The sequence below is a fragment of the Vespula vulgaris genome, chromosome 1 (assembly GCF_905475345.1).
Source record: "Vespula vulgaris chromosome 1, iyVesVulg1.1, whole genome shotgun sequence".
Classification (NCBI taxonomy): domain Eukaryota; kingdom Metazoa; phylum Arthropoda; class Insecta; order Hymenoptera; family Vespidae; genus Vespula; species Vespula vulgaris.
The window spans coordinates 4246578-4272301 of NC_066586.1; the positions used below are offsets into that span (position 1 = coordinate 4246578).

A 25724-nucleotide genomic window follows, 5' to 3' on the forward strand; every position below is an offset into this window, starting at 1 on the left:
TATTACTATTACTAAACAATCTTTTATTTTACAATCTGTACGAGGTTATATATTTTATTGATTAGAATTATGAAATTTTATTTTCGGAACATTATTCGAGATAGCAGTTAATAAAATAATTAATGTTATTTTTATATGTAATATCTCAAATTAAAATAGTTGTGATACTGACAATGTTGATATTTTTCTTAAATTCACAGGCGAATAATCGTTTCGAATAATAATATTATTACGATGAAACGTACCTATTTCTAATTTCTATTGAAATCTTTATTGTATTGTAAATCCATTCATTTCAGAAACAATAATATTATCCCCAAGGGAGGAAAAGAACTAAATAGAATATGTTGTTATTTGAAATAGTTACATTGACATATTGACGTATATATTTATGATCGCGGCCGCTGCTCCCTTGCTAAACGCGATGGCAGCACCGTGCAACATATTAGTCGAAGCGTTAATTTGTGTTGCGCGACACGTATTTTACTCATGTGCTGCGTAAATCGTGTTTCCTACGTCAAGTCAGCTCAATTCTCGTTATCAAAAGGTATGTTTACACTTCAGTACATAGCGAGAGGGAATTTTTATCATCAATAACAAGAGACGTTCGGTACAAGCCACGAATAGGCACCACAAAACTTCCTCCGGGATCGTTCTGCGTAGATTGTTAAAAATGGTCGCCCCGTAGGTGATCTGTCAAGCAATCTTGCTCCATTTTGTAATTATTATGAACCGGTAGATAAAAGTATTCCAAATTTTTAGTGTATAACGCATTTCAAGATTAAATTCGAGGTAAATGCGAGTTAGATCGTTCTAGGAGCATATTATATAGCATTAAACTTCCCATATGCGTAAACGGAGCAGCAGTTGCATTCTTAAACGTTCCGTTTGTTGTCTCTCAAGGTGTCTCGAAGAGTTCAAGGTTCTATTTCGTCAGGCACTTTCCAAACTTTCAGTTTTTATGTACACGTCCGATTGTCTGTAAGAATACTGAGAAGAAAAACGATCCATATGGTGTTTTTCATGTTTAATTACACGGGATTGTTAATTGATCAATGCAACTAAGAATAACAAATCTATATGCACAAGATAGAGTGTATTGACATTGGGTTTGTAAAACTCAATTTTTTCTTCCAATCACAGAAGATAACATGGTTATAGGAAAGAGAAAGATTTTTCTTTGTCTTTCATGCTGTATATAATATTTCATATGTAAATCATAAATATATGAGAAAAAAGAATACTTTGTTTTTTTAACCAAGAAAAATATTAGTATTATTTACCGGTAGAAAATATAAAAGAAACTTTTAAATTATAGATTATCCTTTAGTAAAGGATCATTTATAAAGGTGGTATGAAAATGAAGATTCCAAGCAGTGGCTCTGGCAACGGATATTACGGCCATGAGAATAGTGTGATAACATACTTTGATACTACCCTTGACACGGATACTGATGTTCAAGGGGCTAGTGATGGGGATTTTTCTGAATATCTTTGGATGGAAAATGAAGAAGAATTTGATAAACAGGTCTTTCTGTGACATTTGTGTTTCTAATATAACAATTAATTGAAGATTTTTTTTTAAATTTTAGTGTATATACAGAATTTATAGGTTAAAGATTTTACCGCAGGTACTACAACAATTAGAAGAGGAAGAACTAATGGAAGAATGTCTTGAGGCAATGTTAGAAGAGGAAAGACAACATGAAAGAAATATAAATTCAACTGCCTGGTCAACTGCCACTAGTATTCCATACAATAATGGTGCCGAACTTTGTCAACAACTTAGTGACTTGAGAATGCATGATGATCTTGCCAAACAGGTATCATTTTTTCTTGTTTTTCCCCCCTCCCCTCTTCACAAAAAAATATGAAATAAGTTGATAGGTATAAAATTTTGATGAATAATGTTACATTTTAGAGTACATTAAATCCAGATGCAGCTGAATTTATACCAGCATTCAAGGCAACAGTGACGTCTGTAAGTACACCACCAGAAGTCACTGCTGAATCATCGTAGAGGGCCTACTTCTTTTTGTTTAAGACACTTAAAATGAAGCTACTATCGTAGCTAAATTTTGCCATCCTTGGTCAGGCAGTCGTATTAACAAAATCTAATTAGGAACTAAATGATTGTGGCTATACTTAAAACAGTATGAAATAATATGACAGTGGGTAGTATGCGACATTGTTATTTAATGTCGAAAATTAGTAAGATCAGTTGTATAATTACTGATAGATGCTGTACATTACTCACATCTTTATGGACAAAATAATATTATACTATATTATGGCCATTTAATTTTGTGCCGGATCTGCGTTGACAGAATTAATAGCTACATGCATAAGTTACTGATTGCATAAATTTATGTAGGTTACATCCCTTTCATTATATTTCTTCTCAAATATCATTTTTTGCATTCTTTACTGACATTTTATTGAATATATTGCAATGATATATTAAATCTGCTTCAAACTTATAAGTGATAATTATTTGAGTGCATGGAAGATACATTAAACTTCTAAGATTTTATTAATACCTTTAAAAACAAAAAAATACAAAAAAAAAATAAAAACAAAAAAATAAAAAAATTAATGTGTTAATGCAATATTACAAGTTACATTTATATTTTACGTATGTATACACTGAAACAAAGAATACAAAGAAAACTCAAATTGTTTGTTCTCCAAAATGAGTTTTTTACAATGTAGTACTTTTAAAGCTTTACGTATCTCATTAACAATTGAGATATTTATTCAGAGTTCCTTTTATTGAACTTAATTTATAATTTCTATATTTTGCAAAATCATTGGTGAAAATATTGTACTTGCTTGTAAAAAAGATTATGTAAAATATTAATCATGTGTCAATATACAAGAGAATTTTTTAATAGTTTATTATAATATATCACATTAATATTAATAATAATATTTATATTTTTTGATGTATCCAATGATGCATAATATTCTGTTTGAAATTATATTGTTGCATTGAAAAACTTATTTTTGAAAATCATACTAACTGTTTTTAATTCTTTGTCAGCAATCATTTAACAAACTGAAGATCTCAAGTGAAAGTCTTACTCAGGCTGTGAGGGACTCTCTTCGACTCTCCTTAGTTTAACTGAGAGAGTCAATACATTACATACTTATTTTCTAGAAGAATTTCTATAAGATGATGTAACAAAATTTCGTAGGTTATAAATCGTGAAATGTATCCTTATTGAAATTTAATGAAACATATATAGTATAAATCATGAATGTACTTGAAGTAATTTGCTTGAATTGCAAGGAAGATAATGTTTATAATTTCTATTAAATTTAGTTTGGAAGTTCATTGCAGATTTATTCAAAAATTTTCCTATAAACTTAATTATGAAAGTATCAATTAGAAATGTATCTATAATATGTTGTATGTTTTTTGTATGTCTCCTAATATTTTATTTATTTTCTTTTTTAATTTTTTGTTTACTTGAATTATAGCATATTTTAATATATTTATTTTCATTATCATTTTTGCAATTCAAGATCACACTGGTGATGAAAGCAAATTTGTCACATACATGTAATATATATGGAAGTTCAAATATGGATATAGAAATTTTGTTAGTATTCTCTCAATAAAAATTCTAACATCATAACATCATAAAATTGCATAAAATAGTATGTGGTAAATATGTTTTATCGCAACCTTATATAGCCTGAATGAGTGCTGTGATTATGAAAACGAAGTAAACAGATTTCATTTAGTACAATATTGTTTGCATTAAGACATCACATTATATTTGTTATATATTATGCTAGTATGTTACCATTCCTGCGCTACATGACTCATTAAGTGATTTTTTTGCATTAAATCTTTTATTAACCACTTTTTAATCATTGTTTAAATTATAAACCATCAAGTGACTCTTTTTTAACTTGAATTCCTTTTGCATAATTATTGCATCTATTTATTGGATGTACATACATTAGCCTTTATAAAAGAATATGAAAGAAAGATTTGAAAATAATTATTTTTTATTCTTCTCAAATATTATGGTTCAACAAAAGAAATTCAAGCAAATTTAATGATCTCATTGCACATACTTTATAATTTGAATTAATGTGCAATTGTATAGAGACTGATTTTTTGTCTGTAACATTTTAGGTTCAGATCTTCAGCTAAATCTCATATGGATATTCAATTCCACTTTGAAATTGCGAATCTAATCTCTATATGGAAACCAATGGGCAACTGAAAATATTACTCTCTCTGCATAGTAGAAAACTGAACAAGCATGGAATGACTCTGATACTTAGAGAATTTTGTACTAAGTCAAGTAAAGAATTGCTATTTGTAAAAGAATTGAAATTAGAATTCATTCATGATATATAAGAAAAAAAAAAAAAATAATAAAATAAATAAAAAAAAAAAAAAAATAAAAAAGAACATGTACAGTAAATGGTACATGATGAAGTAACTGAAAAAAAAGTTTCTGAATGTAAAAAATATATATCACTGTTGTATTCATATAACACCTCTTAATCTTTTAATCTGTGTCAATTTACATTTAATATTTTTAAATATGAAAGTTTTGATAGCACGTCTATATATATATATATATATTGCATTCAACTTATTGTATCGCACCTTTCACACATCAAAGCTTTTACAAAAGTACAATATCTCATAATATTTATGCAAGTTATTCTTTCAATATTTTGTTATGTATCCCTTAAGAAAAATTTGGTAGTGAAGATAAGGTACATTACTTTTAACTCATTATATATATAATCATTTAGATTTGGAAAATACACATTTGCAATATTCTTCAATAGTATGGAGCAGTGCTTGTGCAAAATATTAGTTTTATTAATGAAATAGTTGTAATTTGTTACATCCTGCTACTATTGGTTGACATAAAAATTGTAATATAGAAAAAAATTTTTTATTGCAGGCATTCATTACTTTTATTGTTTCATTATATATAAACATAAAGTAAAGTAATGGATATATAAATAAATTCATTAATTGAATATATTCCTAATATACAAGTGAACAATATTATCTTCTGGATTTTATAACAAAGCAGAATATAACAAATTAATGTGAAAATAGCATATGAATGTAGAAAACATATTATATATATATATATATATATATATATATATATATATATATATATATATATATAATACTGTATGGTTTTATATCCTATAATAATTAGTAAATAATATTGCATTTATAAGTTTTCCATCTGGTTCTTGTTCAAACCTTTTTCTGTAGCATTTATGTAGCATATAAATAAAGTATGTGTATATATATATATATATATATATATATATATATATATATATATATATGTACTGATAATGTTCAATGTGGTCTCATTGTAATTCTTTCTTATTGCAGATCTGATTTACTAAATTATACATGCCCTATTATTTATAATTTTGTATATCTAGTAGGGTATATATAAATACAGAAGTCCCATTAATAAAAGATAAAAATAATATATAAATGTATATATATCATATTGGGTTAAAACTGAAATACATAAATTGAATAGACTAATAATATTAGTATCTAAAAAGCATCACCTCTCTTATATTTGGCAGCATATTGGTATTACATTTTTTTTTATGTGTAATTTTTACATATATTATTGTTGTTTACAATAGTAGAAAATTGTTGCCACTATATTTTTGGCATATTTACTGCATGCATACTCAATGCATTCAATTATTTGTTTTTTTTTATTATCATATTTTTTTAGGTATGTTAAATTATTTGTTAACATAAAAAGTTAAGTGGTACATGCTTAAATGAATAAATTAATCAATAATAAGTTGTATATAAATCCCAAAAGGAATCAAAAGATATTACATTATCAGCTAAGAGATTAACATATATTTACATCAATTAAAATTGTTCATATTTTATAATTTACTTCCAATATTTATATCATTTCTGTAAGAATATTTGTAAAATAATGATTAATTGGCAGATTTCCTAGAAATATATTAAAACTTTCAGTAAGTTGTGATTTTAATGAAACTATGCTGACAAATTAATTATATATATTGATATAAGTTCAAGTTGCATACAATTAACAACTGCATTGAATATCAATAAAATAATTAAAATAATAAATATATTGAAAGTAACTTCAATATTTTTTTATATACTATTGTAACATCAATATAGTTTCCTTTTATAATGCAAATTATCTTTTTCCCTTTTTTATTATAAATACATTTCTTACATAAATCAATTAAAGATTTGTATCTTTTTATTTAATTTTTATTCGTGTTTATAATATAAAAATTTTAAATAATATTCACTCATAAGTATATAATTATATTTATTTATATACACATATTTTTTGCTTGAAATACTTTGTTGACAGTCTCTTTATTTCAATTCAATACTGAATTTTTATTAATATTGTGTTGTAAACAACATAAAAATAAAATAAAATTAATGTATTAGTTAAACAATTGTTTTTTTTTTATATGTATTATCATGTTGATTATGGTTCAATAATTGTTTCAAGTAATTTTTATATATATTTATTATATAGAAATATATATATTTATACTTAAAACATAGCTATACTTCAAATAAAGGAATGTCAAAAGCAATAGACACATATTAAAAAATTGTAAAGAGTTCATCAAAATAATGTAATGTTGTGTCAACAAGTACATGATAAATCTAATACATAGTAGGCATATTGCTTATCTATTCAGAAACTAATATGTATATATAATAAAATTTTTATTAAAATATACCTTGTAAAATCAAGCATACTGAAGATAAAGTATGCCATTAAGGCACAAGAAATAATTCCTTGTAAGTCGTTTCTATTTCTGCAATTAAGGTATTATTAATATAATTGATATAATAAAAATATAAATACTTTAGTGAAATACATATATCATAAACAATTTATCTAACACCTGTTAATTTAAAATTTATAAATAATGTCATTAAGGAAATAGAAGATTCAATAATCAAATAAAATACATATTTTGAAGTAGCAAATATCATATCTCAAAAGAAAAAAATGTTGAGTTCTTTTAAGTCTTATTATTATCATTTATCATCATGTATTTACTGAATTGTTTTATTCTGTCAAAATGACAGATTAATGAACTATATTTCAGGTATAAAAATCTTGAGGAGAAATAGTCTGTATTCTTATAAATCTTGTTTATGGAAACATTACGTTTCAAATAAAATATGTATATATCATGTGTATGTATGTATGTATGTGTGTGTGTATGTATACACACTTCATGCAGTTGTAAATACATCTTGAATAAATGTTAAAAATTATTTTTTACCAGATATATTTGCGAAGATATATCTTCAAAAGTTAAGAGATATCATTGATGATATCATAATGGTACGAATTCTTAAATAACTTACCATATAAATTGTTTATACAACTGCCAAAATGTAGTTGTAAATAGTACTTACTGGCTTCATTCAGCATCAGCCTATTTTGAGTAAGCATTGTCAATATAATGAATGCTTGGTATTCTATTTGACAAAGTAGATTCATTTACTGCATCTATATTATCAACTAAACATAGAATCTTTTTAAATTTGTTTTTGTGACTTTCATGCAATAGAGAAACCTAAATTATATCTATACTTGTCTTACGTATTTTAAAAATCATTTTTCAGATCTCATTAGGTTCTCTTTAATATAATTCGATTGTGTATAGTTTTCTTTTGTTACAATTTGATAACTAAAAGAAAATCTTTAGTAAATGTAATAACGCAAGATATTTTATTTTTGAGCAGTCTAATTAGTTTAAATCGTATCAAATATAAAACCTTCAAAGTATAAATAAATTTAATAAGGGTATCGTTTATTTTTATTACACACACATAAATTCATATTAATCGTCCATTTACTAAATTTGACAAGAATTATATTGTTACACATTTATTAATAATGATGAAATATATTGTTCAACCAATCAGTAATTATGAAAAATAATAAAATATCTTACGTTCATATCTCGTAAAGGTGATGCCATTCATACAGTTCTACTTTTTTTTGAGTTACTTAAATTGGAAAATTTAAACGCTTTCAGTAGGACTTTGAAACTCTGAAAGAGCATGTATCGGATTTTGCACTTTTTTCTGCGAACCTTTACGTACTTTTGCTCTTACTTCTTCTGGTCTTTCAGGGCGAACGAGTGGCTTCTTTTCTGGTGCTTTCATTTTCCATACTACTATGGGAGACTGTTAGAAAATTTTACACGAATGTTAATATCATATATCTTATGCATTAACGAAAAAAAATTTTGGAATTTTAGAAGTAGCACTTACTGTAACGGTAGATTGTCGTGGATATTTCGTTGATGCTACATACGAAGCCTTTACAGTAAGCACAACTGCATTCATCAAATTTTTAGCAGCTTGGATAAGTGAAGTTGCGCTATCAAGTCCTGATACGATTAGTTCACCACTGATATTTTGTACATCAGCTTTAACTTTACTCGTAATATTCATTTGATGACAATAAAGAGCTATGCGATGTAAATATGCTATTAAATCCTTTTTAGTTGAACTTTCTGGGCATTGATCTGCTATTTGTCTCGTCAATTTGTCTAATTTAGTACCAGCTTCTGATATCTTTTTAGCAGCATTAATAACGTCCATTGTCGTTTTCAGAGGACCACGACCACGAGTAAAATCTGTCATTTCCATCATAATCATACACATATGTTTTGCAAGAACTATGATGTCATTTCCAGCGTCATCCCATTTTGCAACTTCTTTATCAAACTTAAGCTTTTCACTCTTAAAGTATTCTACTTGTTGTAGAATCTTTTGTTTATCTTCTTCAGGCATTTTACGCATGGCTTCACGGGCCGTGGTTATGCCACTAATTTCTGGATATTCATCAACTCCATGTTCACCAGTTTGAGCACTTGATTTGCTACGAGTTTCTAACGTATAATGTTCGTCTAATTCTACATCTTCTGGATCTAAATCTTCATCCGCCTAAAATATAAGAAATGTTAAAGAGGAATCTCTAAAATCCAAATAATGAAAGCATATTAAAGGCTTCTTACTCTATTCATTAATACAGCACGTCTGATTTCACGGACTCCATCATACACTAATCTAGATGCATCTATAAAATCATTCTCATCCACATCTTTTGCAGGATTACTACCTAAAGCATCTACTGCAACTTCTACCCTTTGTGCAAATTTTGGCATTACTTGCTCTCTTAAAACTTTCACTGCTTCTAAGACTCTCTTAGTATAAATACATGGTTCATAATTGTCCATTTCTGCTTGAACAACATTACAAACTCTAGCAGAACGTCCTCTGATTGCTCCTGCTGTTCTATCTAAAGTATCAGCATCTCCTTCTTGTAAAGCCAGTACACATTTATTTACATCTTCAAGAATATGGTTTTCAGATACTGCCAAGAAATCATCAATGGTTGTTATATCATCAACAGCCTCTGTAAGTACTCTCACTTGATTTTCCCATGCTTGACGAAAAACTTCCATATTATCAAGCGCTACTTTTGATCGATTACGAGCAGCCAAAACACGAGCTGCATTTATAACTTGTGGACACAAATTTTCAATTTGTGCTGCTGCATATCGTACCATTTTTACACCATCTTCATTACCTGACATGCTGCATACTAAATTAGCAACCTAAAAAAAAGTATGCATATAGTAATATAAAGTATAATTGCAAATACTACTGCTTATTATATATCATTCATTATAAAATTCTGATGATTACCTCAACTAATTTATTTGCATGTTCAGTAAATACTAATGCATATTCTTCAACTTCTTTATCTCTTCCATTTCTTGCAGCTTCAATAAGGACCAATAAAGGTACACTTGTTTCCAAGAAACTATCAGAAACATGATCTACAACAGCTTTTCGTAATTGTCTGCGTAGATCACGTGTTTTTCTGCACATATGATCTATTGCTCTTTCTAGGCCCTCTGTTTGTTCTTTAACACCCATCTGTCAGAATATTCGTGAGAATGTACTACAATATAAATTTATATATCAAATCATTTTTCTAAGTATTATATAAATACTATGTGCTATACAGCTTTTGTGAACCTTTCAATAAAACTATGTACAAGATATAATAGTATAAATAGAATAACTTCTTTTTCTATATAACTTGTACATTGAAGAATTGAAGTTATTTTTAATTAGAAATATATCTTTTATTACATATATAAGTTAAGTAACAAACTGTAATTAGTATAGTTAGCTATTAATTGATACATAAAATTGATATTATATAGTAAAAAACATCATAATTATCACTTATTTTTATAATTTCATAAAATAAATTTATGAGAATATATTTTTTTTAAACAAATAATCTGATGATTAATGAAGTACATAAATATGTTATTTAAAATATTACAAATTATTTGTAAATATAAATAAATTTAGGTACAAAAATACTTTCAGTAAACCAAATTAGAATATATTCTTACTTCCTTTCCCTGTTTAAAAATGTTAATTAATTTTTGTTTATAGTTACAAATTGTTATTTCTAAATACAAAGATAGAGAACAAACTACAGTACTTGTGAGCTACAATTCTCTATTTACCTACAATTATTAATTTAAGTTACAATTGTAAATTAAATTATATATTGTGTCATACATAATTGATAGCCTGCTATAACTATAAAGTTATTAATTTCCAATATATAAAATTGTGCAGAAAATTAAAAAAGAAAAAAAAGAAAGAAAAGAAAAGAAAAAAAAATATATATAAGTACGCGGTTATTAAAAAATTATTTAGTGCTTGTTAGATAAACAAAATGCACAAATAATGCATGATGCTAGCATCATATAAAAACAAGAGTATCAAAAACCAATGAAATAGTGTATATTACAGATGATATGTAACAGGAGTGCAAGATATTTGTAACGATGTTTTGTATATTTACCCGTTTCCCACCCCGTGCGAGCTGTAACTGCCACCACCAGTAGAAATAAATCAATAAAATGAATGTAACATGAATTATATAAATCAATGTAATAAAGTAGTCTAAAATTTACAATTTCCTTGACATAACACATAAGACTGTAGAAGTATCATAAAAAACATAATAATAATTTTTGCAAAATGGAATGTATAGAGGAAATAATTTACTTACGTTATTCATATATTCACTTAGCAAATCTTGAAGTGCTTGTCTAACTGCATTACATTCAGCAACAATACGTTCCCTACGTTCATCTCGAGTACATGAAGAGTCAGCCATTAATGCTGCACCACTAATGATACTTTCTAATCTTTCTTCAAGACTGGGTCTTGTGCGTACTTCGTTATATGCAAGTGGAGACATCACCATTCTTTCATCAAAATCATCTAAAGCAGCTGCTAATTCTCCTGGTCCATCATAAGGATGTTGGCTATCAGTTGGAGTCTTTCCTTGTGCCACATCATTAATTGTATTCACAGCTTCACAAACTTGTTTTAATACGTAATCACGATTGGCTTTAGCTGCAGCTAATTCTGGATGTCGCACATAAACCTTAGAAGCAGTTAGAAGCATAGTAGAATGTTTTTTAAGAACAGCCCTAGCTGCTGCTAAATCATCTCTTAATTGAGGATCTTTAAGTTCTTGCTGACGTTTAGCTGCCTGATTCATAAGTTCTGATGCATTTCTTCCAAATTGTCTAATGTTTTCTAATAATTCGCCTTGTGAGGAGGCATTCTTTAGCTTTTTTAAATCATCTTCAACAACATGCAGTGACTTTAACAAAAGATGCACGTCTACCATATCTGCTAGGATTAATAAACGTGTAACAGCTGACAAAAGATTTCTAGCTGCACGAACCATATTACCACGTTTAAGAGAAGAACAAGGATCTTCTGAGAATTCTCTAAAAAATATTTATTTTATAAGAAATATGCATTTTGAGCATAAAGAATAAATAAAATAATAAATCATACCTAGCAGCAATACTCATTGCATCACCTGTTTTCCTGACTTCTTCAACTGCACTTAACATTTCTGCAGTAATGTCAGGATTTTCATATGCAATTTGTTCTCCTTTTTCAATAAAATTAGCAGTTGCTTTTTCAACTGTTCCAACTAAAGCACTAGCTCTTTTAGATTTCCCTTTCTTTTTTTTACTAGGTCCCTTTGTGTTTACTAATGTAGTTACTTGCAACACTAATGGTTCCAAAGTTTTTTCTACAGACATAGTACGTATTTCTAAATTTTTGGGATCCCATTTTAAAGTTATTGGTCCAAAATGGTCAGACATTGTTACGTTTGCAATGTTATCCTATAATAAAAAATGAGAGATATATTTTAAAGCATTCAAAAATTGTTTATATAAAATAATAATTTTTTATTCCTTTATCAAAAATAATAAACTGATACTAAAAATTTAATCAGACAACACTAAGATATCAATAATGTCTGATATTAAAAAATAATATAATATAAAAATAATAAAAACTTCTAATTCTAGAGAGAAACTAATTTATTCCCAATATTTTCCTTATTTATACAGTCATATATACGAAACAAATATTTTCAGATACTTACAAACAAATTAATAAAGGAAGTATCTAGTATTTTATTCATTTGTAGTTTTAATTATAATCCTTTTTTTAAATAATATACGAAAAAATATAACAGCGTAAGATAAAAGAATGACTAATAATATAATGTATATTACAGATACAATGTATACTCATTAGATTACTTTCACTATAAAAAAAAAGCAACTAAAGCTGGCTGTAAAATTGATAATCAGTATAATGAATATATCACGGAAGACATCCTTACCTTCATGAAAAAAGCAGTTATGTACGACTCTCACAAATGTTAATCAATTAACGTTTTCACTGAACGTATTTCTTACTAATCCAACAAAATCAAATATTGGAACAGCACACAGTACTGATAGATGCATCATTCGTTTGTCATCTAATTTTCGCTTATGACGTCATTACTTCCGGCGTAGTTAAAAAGTTCCCCATAACTGAAGGAGCCGGTCTACGCCCGAAAGGAATATTCTGATTGGACAATGACTATTGCGTTATCTCATTTTCGCGCATGCGCAGCAATAATACTAATGTTATAATGTGGTTACATTTATAATTAAATATTTTATTATATGATAACATTTAATAAAAGAAACGTAAAATATTATTCATTTATATACTACTTTAAACAATGATCATGGTGACGTAAAACGTTATACGATATATATATTGTGAAATAAAATTCGATAACAGATTCAGTTTTGTGATTCGTACTATTAAATGCATCTAATCAAACGATTAGGATATTAGATTTTCATATTTCCAACATATTAGATTTTTGTAATTTTATTTTTGAATATATTCCTTTTACCTTTGTTAAATGTTTTTATTGGTTACATAAAATCTAGGCTTGGACAAATCGGTTTTGAAAATCAAAGCTTTATTATAGTACTTTGTGCGATGAAAATGGACGAGTAATATGTCAATGTTGGTACTGTTGCTGCTTGTTCTAAATGCACACAGTCAAAAAATTGAAATAACCTTACACATATATTAATACATTATAATATTTAGAAAAAATAGAAAAAATTGTGAATTTACAATATGAACAGACTTAATAAGAAATTTTTCATCCTCCGAGATTTTACATAAATACAATAGAAAAATAAAATATTTATAATATACGGTTTACTTGTAACCAATTAAAATTAAATAAATTAATTTTCATTTGAGTATGACAGATGATGAATTAGAGTCCAATGAAAAAAATATAAAGGTTTTTGTGAGAATTTTACCACTTGAAAAAATATGTGAAACATGCGCAAAAATTGATACCGAACATAAGGTAGTTGATTAGATCTTTGTAATGTTGATGTTATTATTTTTATTTACAAGTCAATCTTTCAATATATTGAATCATACTTAGACAATATGCATAAGATGTTTACAAGATTTGTATACAAGGAGATCTGCTGTAAAGAATCATATTTATTGGTGCTTTCAAACAGATGGAATTTTTTATAATGCATCTCAAGAAGAAGTTTATTGTGCTACAACGAAAAATCTTATAGAGAAGTACTAAGTACATGCTTAAAATGCAATAATAAATTAATTAACATTTAAAGTAAAATAATTTAAGGGTTTTAGATGGTGTAAACTGTATATTATATAGTTATGGCCAAATTGGCTCTGGAAAAAGTTTTACAATTGGTGGTTTCAGAAATAACTGGGAAGTACGATTCTTCAACATTGATATGTTAAAATTGAACATTATAATATATATGAACAATAAATGTAGTAGTTAAATTCATTTTCTCAGCACAGAGGATTGGTTATGCGGCTTCTGTCTGATATGTTTGCAGAAAAAGCAAAACGAAGGAAAATTAATAAGATACAGTATCGCTTAAGTTTTGTTGAATTACGGGGTAAAGAAGTAAAAGATCTTTTACTTGCTAAAACAGAAAACAGAATTAAAGTAAATGATACAGATGCATTTAAGGTACCTAAATTAATAATTCATTTCAATTTTTCGACATCTTGTTCTTTTTTCCAATATTAATTTTATAAATAATATCTATGTTAATAGTACAAATTTTAATTAGTTAACTCTTAGAGAAATACATTATTGTAGAATGTGACAATAATAAATATGAAGAATCAAGAGACAGCATTGAAGAAACTCTTTGAAGGAGAGACTAGAAGATCTATGATTACTGGTTCTGTGTACCCAGCTTCCCATTTGGGTACTGCAGTAATAACTTTTCATGTTTCGAGTACGAGTTTAATCACCTCGTGGGCCGTTGTGGCGACAGCGAAAGTAGATCAATGAAATTATTTTTTATATTCATGGTTTTCATAATTCTTCATGAATTTCAATAATTTTTAAGTAGATCATTTTTACATTATGATAGATACATATTGTAGAAATGGCAGGAACAGGAACGGTAGGAAAACGAAATTGCATGAAATCGCCGCTCGATGTGGGTGCAGCGAATTTAGGTCAAACTCAAGTTGAACAATTTTTCTTATATTTGAGAGGCTTTGAAATATCTACAAAGTGTATACTACGTTCTAATAATCTTTTCAAATTTTTGGGTCAAGCTCTTTCCGTTACGTCGATACTTCGGTAATATAATGATATTGTAATTTATTTACTTCAAAAAGTTTTTTTCGTTTCATTAAAATCTATTCATATTTTTCAAAAATCTTATTTTTTTACTACAGTTCGTAACGTTTTATTTGCAATTATTATTATTTTTTAGATTTATTGCGCACGTATGCATTACAAAAGAAGATTTAGATTCAACATTGTCTACTTTGCGATTTGCTTCTACAGTTTCGAAATTACGACCGGTTAAAATTACATACAACGTTAGACCACATACCGAAACAATCATATTGGAACTTAAGAAAGAGATTAAAATGTTGAAAAGAGAATTGGAATTAAATGAAATATTTTTTAATCAGGAAACAACAATGAATATATCAAAGTTAAGATACGAACAAATGCATCGTGACGTATTGAATTTTTTAAATGGTACATTATCAGATTTAACGTTATACAGTGTTTCGCAGATGGAAATATTATTAAAAGTTATTAAAAATTTATATCACAAGTTGGTATATTTTATTTTTGTTCGTCAAAATTAAATTTTGTTATATTTTTTTAATTTAGTATTTTATTCATTAAAATACAGATTGAAACAAGCCGAGATTGATAACGTTTTGAAAAATATAAATCAAATAACTTCTTCAACGAACTTATCGGAATCTAATAATAAGGTATTTTGTTAATAGAATTTTCTCGATATTAGAATCTTCGGTTTATAATTTATACAAATAAATTATATAATTCGTTAATAGATCGTTTTACCACCCAAGAATAGCTCGATTTTGAATAAAAATGAAAATGCTGGATCACATTTTTCACAAACAAGTAAGGATATCATTCAAAGTTTAAAAACGGAGCAAGTGGGTGTATTAAATGATACAGGTGAACATGTAAAATAAGAAACAGTATAAGTTATCTATTTTGTAATATCTGTTAAGTTGAAATCGGATTAATGATTACAATTTTATTAGGTATCACATTAGGGAATTCTAATAACGAAGAATTTGAAAAAATTATAAAAATACATAAACATGCAAATTCTTCAAAAGTAAATTCGCTAAATTTTAATGCAATAGATGTACGTGTTTCGATTTAATAATTATGTATATTTTTTATTACACGAGTAAAACAATCTTGCGAAATTATTTAAAGGTCCACGAACAATTTAAAGAGAATAATGAACTTTCGGTTCACTCTGTCGAAGGAGAAAAAACTACGGAAGATTTGAAAGATAAATTCTATCAATTACAAAATACGATGCTACGTATTATCGAGGTAAAAACATGAAAAACTTTTGAACACTTCTTCGTATTTTTATGATTCGGATATTATAAATATTCTATCCTTTTATTTAGACTAAACATCAACCGAAGAAGCCCATGATCGTGCGGAAAATGTGTAAAAATTGAGTAGTATTCAGTGATATTAAATAATGTAATAATATAGTTTAATGGATAATAGATGATGCGTATAATGCAATGTAAGTTTATATTTATCTAGATCAAACGGAGACTTATGAGATGTTCATAAAACTTGGAATAAAAAAGGTTCTTTAAATTGATATTCTAATCTCATTCAACATAGTACTATGACGTATGAATTAATCATATCTTGAGAATATACAGTTTTATACATTTTCATTTTTATATATTATTATTTGTCTACCAAGTAAATTATTTTTTCTTTTTTTTTATTCTTCTTGAAAACAAAGAATGCCTCTTGCTGGAGGGCTTGCAAAAGGAAATTCACTTTAGTGTCATAATAAACTCTTTTCTATTTAAAGTTCCGACGGAGTTCCGTCAACGCGTCGAAATCTGGATCAGCACCCTACCTGTCCAATGCAGAAGGCTCAGAGTATTGATCACTCTCTAGGAGGAAGCTACGTTGGGGAGGTGAATAGTGAGTACGTATTGGAGACGAGAGAAATGCAAAGAGATTTCGGTCATTTTCTTTTTTTTTTTTCCTAAAATTTCGAAGATATGGATAATCGGTCAAAATTAAGTCGAAGTAGGCAAAAACGAGACAAAGAAATAAAAATTTATACTTTTTTATTTTTTATCGATTAAAAATTGTAGAAACACTAATATATATTTATTATATAGGCATTTAATATATCCTCGTTGTTTTTAAAAATAGACAGAAATATGGTTTTGAAAAATTGATTTTTTCCTCTCGTTTTAATGCAACGTTTGGACCATGTAATTTCACATTGCAATATTTTTGTCTACCTTTAAAAACAACAAAAGTAATTGGGATGTTCCTGTTACATGAGACTGTACATAATCTGTATAAATCTGTATATAATTTTGTATATAATCAAACTAGACATGTATATCACGCTTTGATTATTAATTGTAGTTTTAATTAATGAAAAATTATATAAAATTTGTTGAAATTTTTTATTAGCCTACATAAAAAGAAGAAGGTTTTCTATTGTGATTATGGACGATTATCGACCTAAGGTGGTTGTCATGATGGTTCTGGATCAAGAGAAACGAATAGAAGTTGAAAAAGAGGAAGAAGAGATTGAGGAGGAGAGAAAGAAGAAGAGGAGGAGGAGGGAGAAGAGAGTATAAACTATGGAGGGTTGGTGAATCTGTATACCAAGCCGATAGGACCGTATCCGAGAGGAGAGTAATGGTGTTGGTATATAAGGCACGAGCAGCCAACGTCTGCTTCTGACAGCCCATTACCACTGTACAAACGCGAGTGCGGTGCTTTGGTAGGATTGCGATGGCGCTTGTGCCTCGACCCTCTCTCGCATTCGTTCTCTCTTTTTCTCTAAAGAGAGAGAGAGAGAGAGAGAGAGAGAGATAGACAGACAGAGAGAGAGAGAGAGAAAGATAGACAGACAGACAGAGAGAGAGAGAGAGAGAGAGAGAGAGAGAGAGAAAGAGAAAGAGACAGAGAGAGAGAGAGAGAGAGAGAGAGAGAGAGAGAAAGAGAGAAAAAGCTAGCACTCTTTTTTATTCCCTCGTAAAGGAAGATATCAAAGTAAAGTTAAAATTATTATATTATCCTTTGTTTATCAATTTGTAAATAAGGCCAAGCATTAAAGGCAACTTAAAGAGAGAGAAAGATCTTCGCTGAATTATATCAACTTAACTTTTGTAAATACACAAGATTTTACTAAATAAGATCAAAAGATATCTTGATATTATCTTGAGTAAGTATCACTTATGAAACTTGAGAATTTTCCAATTAAATTATTTCCTTTCTTTTTACATTATAATCTTTGAAAAAGATTTATCGAATTAATAATTTTTTTTTTTCCATTTCAAGCAAACAATCATTCGTTTATATTTAAAAGTAAATGATGTATTTATGCTAAAACATGAAATATTTTATGGAGGAATCGATTTTAAAGACGTCTATACGTTTCTATGATATAAAGTTATGGAAGTAGTACAGAGTTCATGTGAAATTACTTGACGGTGTATTCTTGATCGCCTTGCTGATAGCAAAGACTTCTCTTTCCAGAAGTTTAGTTTGGAGCCACGCCTGTCATCCCCCATGGAAGCATTTTCGTAAGCCACGCCTACAATGTGAACCTCTATCCGACTCTTCCTCTCTACGTTTCTGCTGCCGCCCACTAACCCGGAGGCTGTAACGGGAGGGGGAGGGGGAGAGGGAGAAAGAGAGAATGCTAAAATAAGAGAAAGAGAGAAAGAGAGAGGGGGGGAGGGGAGAGAGAGAGAGAGAGATAGCCCAAGGGCTAATAATTCATGTCACAAGCACACCCCACCATAAAGAGTCAACTACAGGCACCTCGAGCGTATTCCATATCAGCGACCACTCTGCCGCATAACGTTATTCAGTTGCAGTTACTGTTAATTACCAATCACCTTTTATAATTTATTGCTACACCTCGAACCAAGCTAGCTGTAATGACGCCAGAAACGTTGGAAAATTCGCAGTTGCTGTTATCGAACGACTGATCACCGACAATTATGTAACATCAAAAAGATTGATTCGGCTTTGTATCGTATTAACGCAAAAAATATTCTAATCGTTCTCATTGAATCATTCGATCTTTTTTATAATGGTTTTCCTTATTTTTCTGATCTAATAGAATTACATTCCTATTATTCAATGGAATGATTCGTGTATTAAAGTTTTTAGTAAAAGTTGAAAGTAAACTGAAGCATCGCGTAAGTTTATCTCCAATATTTATATCATTCAATATCTTTGATTCTAAATGTTCTCAGATGTAATAGTTCTTCGAACGATGTCTATTTCTTGATATGCACAAAATTATAGGAATTGACGGAACTGTATTATATAATCATCGTAATCGTGCGAAGGGATCAAACCAGTAGTACCCAAGATCGGAATAGCGATTAGTGGGTTGTTAAATTAGTTGCGAGACTCTACGACTTTCTCGGTGATTCGTAGTTAACCCCTAAAATTAGCCACAGTGACATATTGAAGAGAATGCGACGAGAAAGAGAAAGAAAGAGAGTATGTACTTTGTAAAGGCCTCCCTCCCTTCCGTCAGAGCTTCCCCTATTATTTAGATACAAAAGAGATGCCCTGGGAAAATCAAGTGACGCGTAACTAAACGCTGTATCATTAATTCCGACATGTATGTTTATATCGTTTCTCGGTTAAAGAGGGATATACATGTACGCATATATATATATATATATATATATATATATATATATATGCATATGTATATGTATATATGAATGTACGCAGTAAGGCCAATTTTCTTTGACAGGAGACTCTTGCCTACGCGTAACACGTTTCTCCTCCTTTTTTGGCGACACTTATACCGTCCTCGATACCTTTACTACTGCCAATCAGACTGCGATTTGCCGACAAAGGATGTTCTGTCGATGGTTCGGTAAACCTGGAAATCGACACGAACGTCCAATAAATTCGATAACTCTCTTTTTCTCTATCTTTCTTTTTCTATGCGTGATGAACTGTGAACATGCTATTTTCACAAGATCAAAAGTTTTAATATGTTTTCAGAAGTAATTTCTAATGAACTAGTAGTATGGAATTATAATTACGATAGATGCAATTTAAAATCATTTTATATTTAATTATGAATGTTAGAGCTGTAAATTTGATAATGAGATAATTAGTAATATCGTCGAGTCATGATCAAGATATAATTAAAAGAATATGCAAGTACCTATACAAAATTCTTATTACGTCATGTTTAATAGAATTTTATTTATTACTATTTTTTTATCGAATTAGACAAAGAGAAGAAATACTTTTTGCACTGATAGACGGAATCTAGGACGGCTCAGCGGTGGTCTTTGCCTTGCAAACAGGCTTTCGGGTAGCAAGCCTATTTGGTACACGTGTCTTTAGACGTTGAATCGCGGTGATCCACCCATTCGTCGGCAAAGAGAGAAGAGAGATCGAGGATCGCGACAAAGAGGGACCCATGACACGCTTTGCCACGTGACCAACGATGCCGGCTAGTTCACGTAAGTGCCAGAAAGTATAAGGGTGTACAAAGCCAACTGCAGCTTTCTTTCTTTTTTCTCTTTCCATCTATCTCTTGGTTTTTCAATTGGCCGCAATTTAGTATCGCGTCGTTGCACGCGATTGCTTTGATGTCAGTAGCATTGCTTTGCATATTTTATTCGAATTTTTCTATCGTTTCTTTTGCTGAAAATTTTTTCTAAGCAATTGATCTATTAGTATAGAATTAACACTTTCATTGTTTATAGATTCATTAAGCGAACTCTGCTCAAAATTTGAGCTAGAAATATGCACGGCACAGGTTTTTAAATAAAAATTATTTTGAACTAAATGTAAAAATTGTGAAATGCTGATTATGATTATGATTTAATTCGCTATCTTTATCGTTACAGAGTTTCATCTCAATAACCGATAATATAAGAATATATTCTTCAAATAAAATATTCAATGAATCCAATAATCAAGGAACTACTTTGATGAAAGCTAACGAAAGCTAACAATGAACGATGTACAGGATCATTATGCATTGCGGGTAGTACATTTACTTTTCCCAACCGCGACCTATCCGCAAATCAAAGAAACATGCTTCTCCACGTTCGAGTGTAACTTCGTCGTAAGCATATTTGAGCAATAAATAATTTAGCAAACAAATTGATCCCTCGGGACTATAAACAGATACTTAGAGGCACGCGTTAGTTTGATGAAACGAGAATGGAAATGTCTGGACCACAGTGATATTACAAAACAGTCGAGACTTATTCGCGGTTTGAAAGACAATATTTTAGCGGTAAAGTTTAGTAGACCCCTACTGTGAGAACCGAAGTGGGGCCTGCGGCGTGAAATCTCTATTATAGGGGAGGGGAGTCTTTCGAATCCTGGTACCCTCTCTTTTCGTGCGTGTGCATACACTCCTTAGATACGCGCGTGCTTCTATACTGGTTATGTGTTAGTCTACATACGTTTGCTGGGACTGTTGCTGACAAGGGGACCGCCTGCTTCTAGCCCCCTTCAAAATATTGTAATCGCGAATTAAATGTTTGCTCAAATCGTCACGCCGTATTATTCCTGATAAATCCGGGAATCCAATAATTCGTATCTCTTCAATTTTTCTAAAAATAAAAAAATAGTGTATAATTAATACATTGATAACACGTATATTAATCTTTTTTAGTCTACATTTGTTAACAATTTATAATATTACTAATTTTGATTTTTTTTTTAATATGCCTTTTCATTCTTCTTCCTCGTCATATCAATCTTTATCGAAACGATTGACCTCGTTTAAAAAATCAAGACTTGTGGGAGTGACAGAGTTCAGAGATGTTTCATCGAAAGATAAAAAAGGTATCGCGAATATTGAAACCCTGGATCCCAAACTCTCAACGCTTCCCCTCGATCGTGACAAATTGAGATAAATAATCGTTTGTGGGGACACAATACTCGTTTGAAATTTGTCACGGCGATACTCGAAACGCCACGCTTCGAGTATTCACAGACGAATACTCGAGTGGATGCTTCAGTTACATCTGGCTATGATCCGAGAGCAACAGTATCGGCTTTCGTTATTTTTGATTTTTCGTTTCTATCGTATAGATTTTCCATTTGTCTTTCCTGATAGTTGTGTTAAAGATTTATCAGTTATAAAAAGAAAAGAAAAGAAATGAAAGGAAAAAGATTAGAAAGATACAAAATTGTCTAGTTAATTATTTTATCAATTTCTCGATTTGATAATAATAAATAGATCAATCGCTTGGTGACACGATAATATCGAAATATGTAAATGAAGTATATAAAAGAAGAAAACGAAATCAGATGGGTATATAAGAACGACAGAGTTCTCATGCACTCGAAGGCTAATCCCAATTATATCGTACATTGATCGCTTATCCCGACAATACTAGTCCTTCCTTCTCTCCCACTCGATTTACTCCAGTTTCTATTACGAGAGAGAGAGAGAGACTCGTTTTTCATTTATCGAATGGACTAAACTTTCTCGAGTGCTACCCGCAATCCCACTGAATCACTATTGTCGTCGCATTAACACCTTGCATAATTGCACCAACTCGCCGACGTCGTCGTTCTCTATTGTGTGTCAGCTAAACATACCTCATTTGAATATTAGCCTATTCATAGCTAGGAAGACTAATTTTCGTACCCTTTAACAGGGAGAGCATTGCTGTTCTTGCTTGTATTCCCTTTCTGTCTGTTAGTTCCGATCTTGACGAATTTTCTATCTCACAGATTGTCACACCGTTCAAAATCCAGATCGATTTATACAACTTTAATTTTCTATCGCATAGATATATAGATATGATATTTATCTCGGTTAATATAGAAAAAGATGAAAGCCAGAAACGATAGCAAAAGCTGTCAAATATATTGCATTAATAGAAAAGAAAAAAGATTTTAAACAATCTCGTTCATTCATTCTTGATCAAATAAAAAAATAATCCTCGATGGTATAATTTTTCGTCATATAAATCTATCCTCTAGCTTTTCTCTCGCCTCATTCTGTTCGAGGTTTATCATGGAACTGGAATCGTATATGTATGTGTGTCTGTAAGAGAAAGAGAGGGTGAAAAAAGAGGTTAAAATAAAATTTCGACGGCAGTAACAATGAACCGCAGGTACGCTCGGTAGACAAACGTTCGCTATTAAGCCTTCACCAATCGGAAAAGATTGTGATAATCATTTCGGAGAAGAACGAAGCTGATTGGACGGAGTCCACGCCCAGGGGTTGGTATCGATCATCCCCCAACAGGGGGATTTCTTATATAAACCAGTCTCTCTAGGGACACCGACGATAGTCGAAATTCATCCGATGTTCGTGAAGGAATTAATTCGCGAGTGGTATTTTAAAAGTGATTTTTTGAATGATATTTCGAATCATCCGAGAGTGGTTAACAAAATCAAAGTGTTACTTGACGAAGATCGAGTTTTTTGATTCCTAAAGTGCGATAAACAAGGACTATTTCTTTGTAAAAAAATTCATCGAAGTATTCATCCAAAAGAACGCGAAGATCTTCTCTCGTGGAGATCAAAACGTTTGTAAGAAAAAAAAAGGAACAACGAATGCTTTCGTGAGATTGAATCAAAGAAGTAAGAAAAAGTATGACGAGCCATCCGGGATACGATTACGAAGACAGAGGTCAGAGAATCCGCCATCGTGTCGGTACTGCTTCGAGACCAGCCGATTCTACCGTCGCTTGTACCAGGTTGCTTTCACTTTTCTTTCCTTTTTTAATCTCTCTCTTTCTCTATCTTTATCATTCATAACATTTTCCTTCCTTTGAGATACGCGTTGATAATTATTATAAATTTTAATGATGATGATAACGACGTTGATGATCACGCGATTACTTTTTCAGTTCTCAATATTACGTTGGTCCAAATAGCGACATCAGTGAAGAGGATATAGCAGAATTACCTTCTTGCGTTTATGCGAGTAGATCCTCCCAACACGTTGCACACGCTTCCTCGCACACGCATTCACCATTGCACTATCACATGCCGGTCGCTACTCCAGGTAGTAGTGGATTCTTAATTTGACCTTTTGTTTCTTTACTTATTATCTTTGTCGATTCTAACATACAGATAAAAATTAATATTCCTTTCATTTCCCCTACATTTTCCCATAATCTCATTAGGTATTATTTTTTTTGTTCACTTTTATCTACAGATCACAATGATGCTGATATGAACGGAGTGGAAGAAGGTTATTATCCAAATGGCAGTCCATATAGAATTCAACGACATGCCGCGAATATACGCGAAAGAAAACGTATGCTGAGGTGAGAAATTACTCTTGATAGAGATTTTTTTTCGGCATAAAAATTTAAAGCGTGAATCGTGTTAAATATTAAAATATGAGAACAGTTAATTGCCCAGTGAACTAGTCAAGGACGATTCAGTTGAAGATCAAGTGAGAATTATTATTTCTGTCTAGTTTTCCTCAGCTCGCGGGTTTATATCGAATCAATTTTGAATTGCTTATCAATCAATTCCTAATACCAATTACACTTTCGAATGAGTCGTCAAAAATTATCGTTGTTGAAAGTGCGTCTCGGCTTATTAAAGTTTAGCAAGTTCTAATGGGATTAGGCGATCACCTCTGCGATGCCGCGAATTAAGTGTGTCCGTGTTTTTTAAATCATTTTGTAAGTGTATCTATATGTATTAAATCCGTACGTATTCGTCTTATTCCTTTTCCTGCGATGTTAAAGTAGTTATACATCTATGGCCTATTAGCAATAAATAGATTGTCAGTGTGATTGCGATTTTTAGCAGCATCAACTCGGCTTTCGACGAGCTTAGGGTTCATGTACCAACATTCCCGTACGAGAAGAGACTCTCGAAAATTGATACTCTTCGTTTGGCAATAGCTTATATCGCTCTTCTTCGAGAAGTCCTAGCAGCGAGACTCGATCCTTTGACTTACGTTGAGAGGTGCCTTAGAGGTGAAATCAATGGTGAACGTGCTGAATGGAACACCAGTGGTAAGCCAACAAAATGAATGTTTTATTATCTGTAACATTTTAAAATCAACGAATCACAATTAACAGCGAACTAAATTATTTACGAATCACAATTAAAAATTAAAAATGTTGCAAATTTTTCTAAAGGATGACGAGAATACTATAATATTGTAAAAAAAAAACGAGATAATTTTAATTACAGATCTGACCGCACGTTTGTCGTGGATTAATTGGGAAAATTTAGGAGTCAATCCTAATCGACGTTCAGTTCTTACAACTCTCGCGTTAACTACAGACAATATGAATTAAAAAAAGGCAACTGCAAAATTGGGAAAAAAGAAATACAGAAATCCTGCTTTTCTTCTTTGTAAATACTATTTTGAAGTTCTTAAGCCGAGATAGAGTGTCAAAGACATTTATTCTATTTTAATTTGTAATTTATATAACGTGCAATAAGATCGACGTTACTGTACCCATCGTCTCTCCTCGTCATGTATTACATTACATGTATGTATGACAGTAATGAATTTAAGAGCATTAACTAGTACATAGTTTAGTATTTTTTGGGGGAAATAAAATTGATATCCGTGAAAGAAAATTATGAGTTATTCATTTTTAAATTTCCCTCCAATTAAGAGATGTATGTCTCTAAAAAGACGCTTCTTTTCTT

General features: G+C 30.0%; 4 protein-coding genes across 12 annotated transcripts; 3 read left to right on the plus strand and 1 right to left on the minus strand.

The window, feature by feature from the left end:
• Positions 1 to 398: 398 nt before the first annotated feature.
• LOC127066737 (polyadenylate-binding protein-interacting protein 2) lies at positions 399 to 4432 on the plus strand. 5 transcript variants are annotated; one of them, XM_051000847.1, is made up of 5 exons: positions 399 to 547; positions 1319 to 1528; positions 1632 to 1823; positions 1922 to 1981; positions 4151 to 4432. In XM_051000847.1, the coding sequence occupies exons 2-5, from the start codon at positions 1355 to 1357 to the stop codon at positions 4166 to 4168; spliced, it is 444 nt and encodes a 147-aa protein (XP_050856804.1). In that variant the 5' UTR covers positions 399 to 547; positions 1319 to 1354; the 3' UTR covers positions 4169 to 4432. The 5 variants fall into 5 exon arrangements, with proteins under 5 accessions (XP_050856804.1, XP_050856771.1, XP_050856780.1 ...); XM_051000823.1 differs by lacking the exon at positions 399 to 547 and adding exons at positions 602 to 792; positions 904 to 1109 and having other exon boundaries at positions 1922 to 4432; XM_051000814.1 differs by having other exon boundaries at positions 1922 to 4432.
• Positions 4433 to 5562: 1130 nt separating this feature from the next.
• On the minus strand, positions 5563 to 12998 carry LOC127066663 (catenin alpha). 2 transcript variants are annotated; one of them, XM_051000656.1, is made up of 8 exons: positions 12822 to 12998; positions 11975 to 12312; positions 11172 to 11904; positions 10962 to 10988; positions 9776 to 10009; positions 9082 to 9684; positions 8333 to 9010; positions 5563 to 8245 (listed from the first exon to the last, which is right to left on the minus strand). In XM_051000656.1, exons 1-8 carry the CDS (start codon positions 12825 to 12827, stop codon positions 8081 to 8083), a joined length of 2784 nt encoding a protein of 927 aa, XP_050856613.1. In that variant the 5' UTR covers positions 12828 to 12998; the 3' UTR covers positions 5563 to 8080. The 2 variants fall into 2 exon arrangements, with proteins under 2 accessions (XP_050856613.1, XP_050856619.1); XM_051000662.1 differs by lacking the exon at positions 10962 to 10988 and having other exon boundaries at positions 12822 to 12997.
• Positions 12999 to 13509: 511 nt separating this feature from the next.
• LOC127066678 (kinesin-like protein KIF9) lies at positions 13510 to 17034 on the plus strand. 4 transcript variants are annotated; one of them, XR_007782474.1, is made up of 14 exons: positions 13511 to 13865; positions 13947 to 14095; positions 14160 to 14253; positions 14340 to 14519; positions 14652 to 14837; positions 14932 to 15146; positions 15283 to 15636; positions 15718 to 15802; positions 15884 to 16013; positions 16103 to 16209; positions 16284 to 16406; positions 16487 to 16565; positions 16632 to 16678; positions 16915 to 17034. XR_007782474.1 is itself a non-coding variant. In XM_051000703.1 (12 exons), the coding sequence occupies exons 1-12, from the start codon at positions 13755 to 13757 to the stop codon at positions 16538 to 16540; spliced, it is 1770 nt and encodes a 589-aa protein (XP_050856660.1). In that variant the 5' UTR covers positions 13510 to 13754; the 3' UTR covers positions 16541 to 16610. The 4 variants fall into 4 exon arrangements, 2 of the variants coding, with proteins under 2 accessions (XP_050856660.1, XP_050856647.1); XM_051000703.1 differs by lacking the exons at positions 16632 to 16678; positions 16915 to 17034 and having other exon boundaries at positions 13510 to 13865; positions 15902 to 16013; positions 16487 to 16610; XM_051000690.1 differs by lacking the exon at positions 16915 to 17034 and having other exon boundaries at positions 16487 to 16692.
• Positions 17035 to 17556: 522 nt separating this feature from the next.
• Positions 17557 to 25652, plus strand: LOC127066727 (basic helix-loop-helix transcription factor amos). Its single transcript, XM_051000790.1, has 7 exons — positions 17557 to 18297; positions 20346 to 20581; positions 23073 to 23794; positions 23948 to 24105; positions 24259 to 24370; positions 24864 to 25075; positions 25257 to 25652. The coding sequence occupies exons 3-7, from the start codon at positions 23691 to 23693 to the stop codon at positions 25361 to 25363; spliced, it is 693 nt and encodes a 230-aa protein (XP_050856747.1). The 5' UTR covers positions 17557 to 18297; positions 20346 to 20581; positions 23073 to 23690; the 3' UTR covers positions 25364 to 25652.
• The last annotated feature ends 72 nt before the right edge of the window (positions 25653 to 25724 follow it).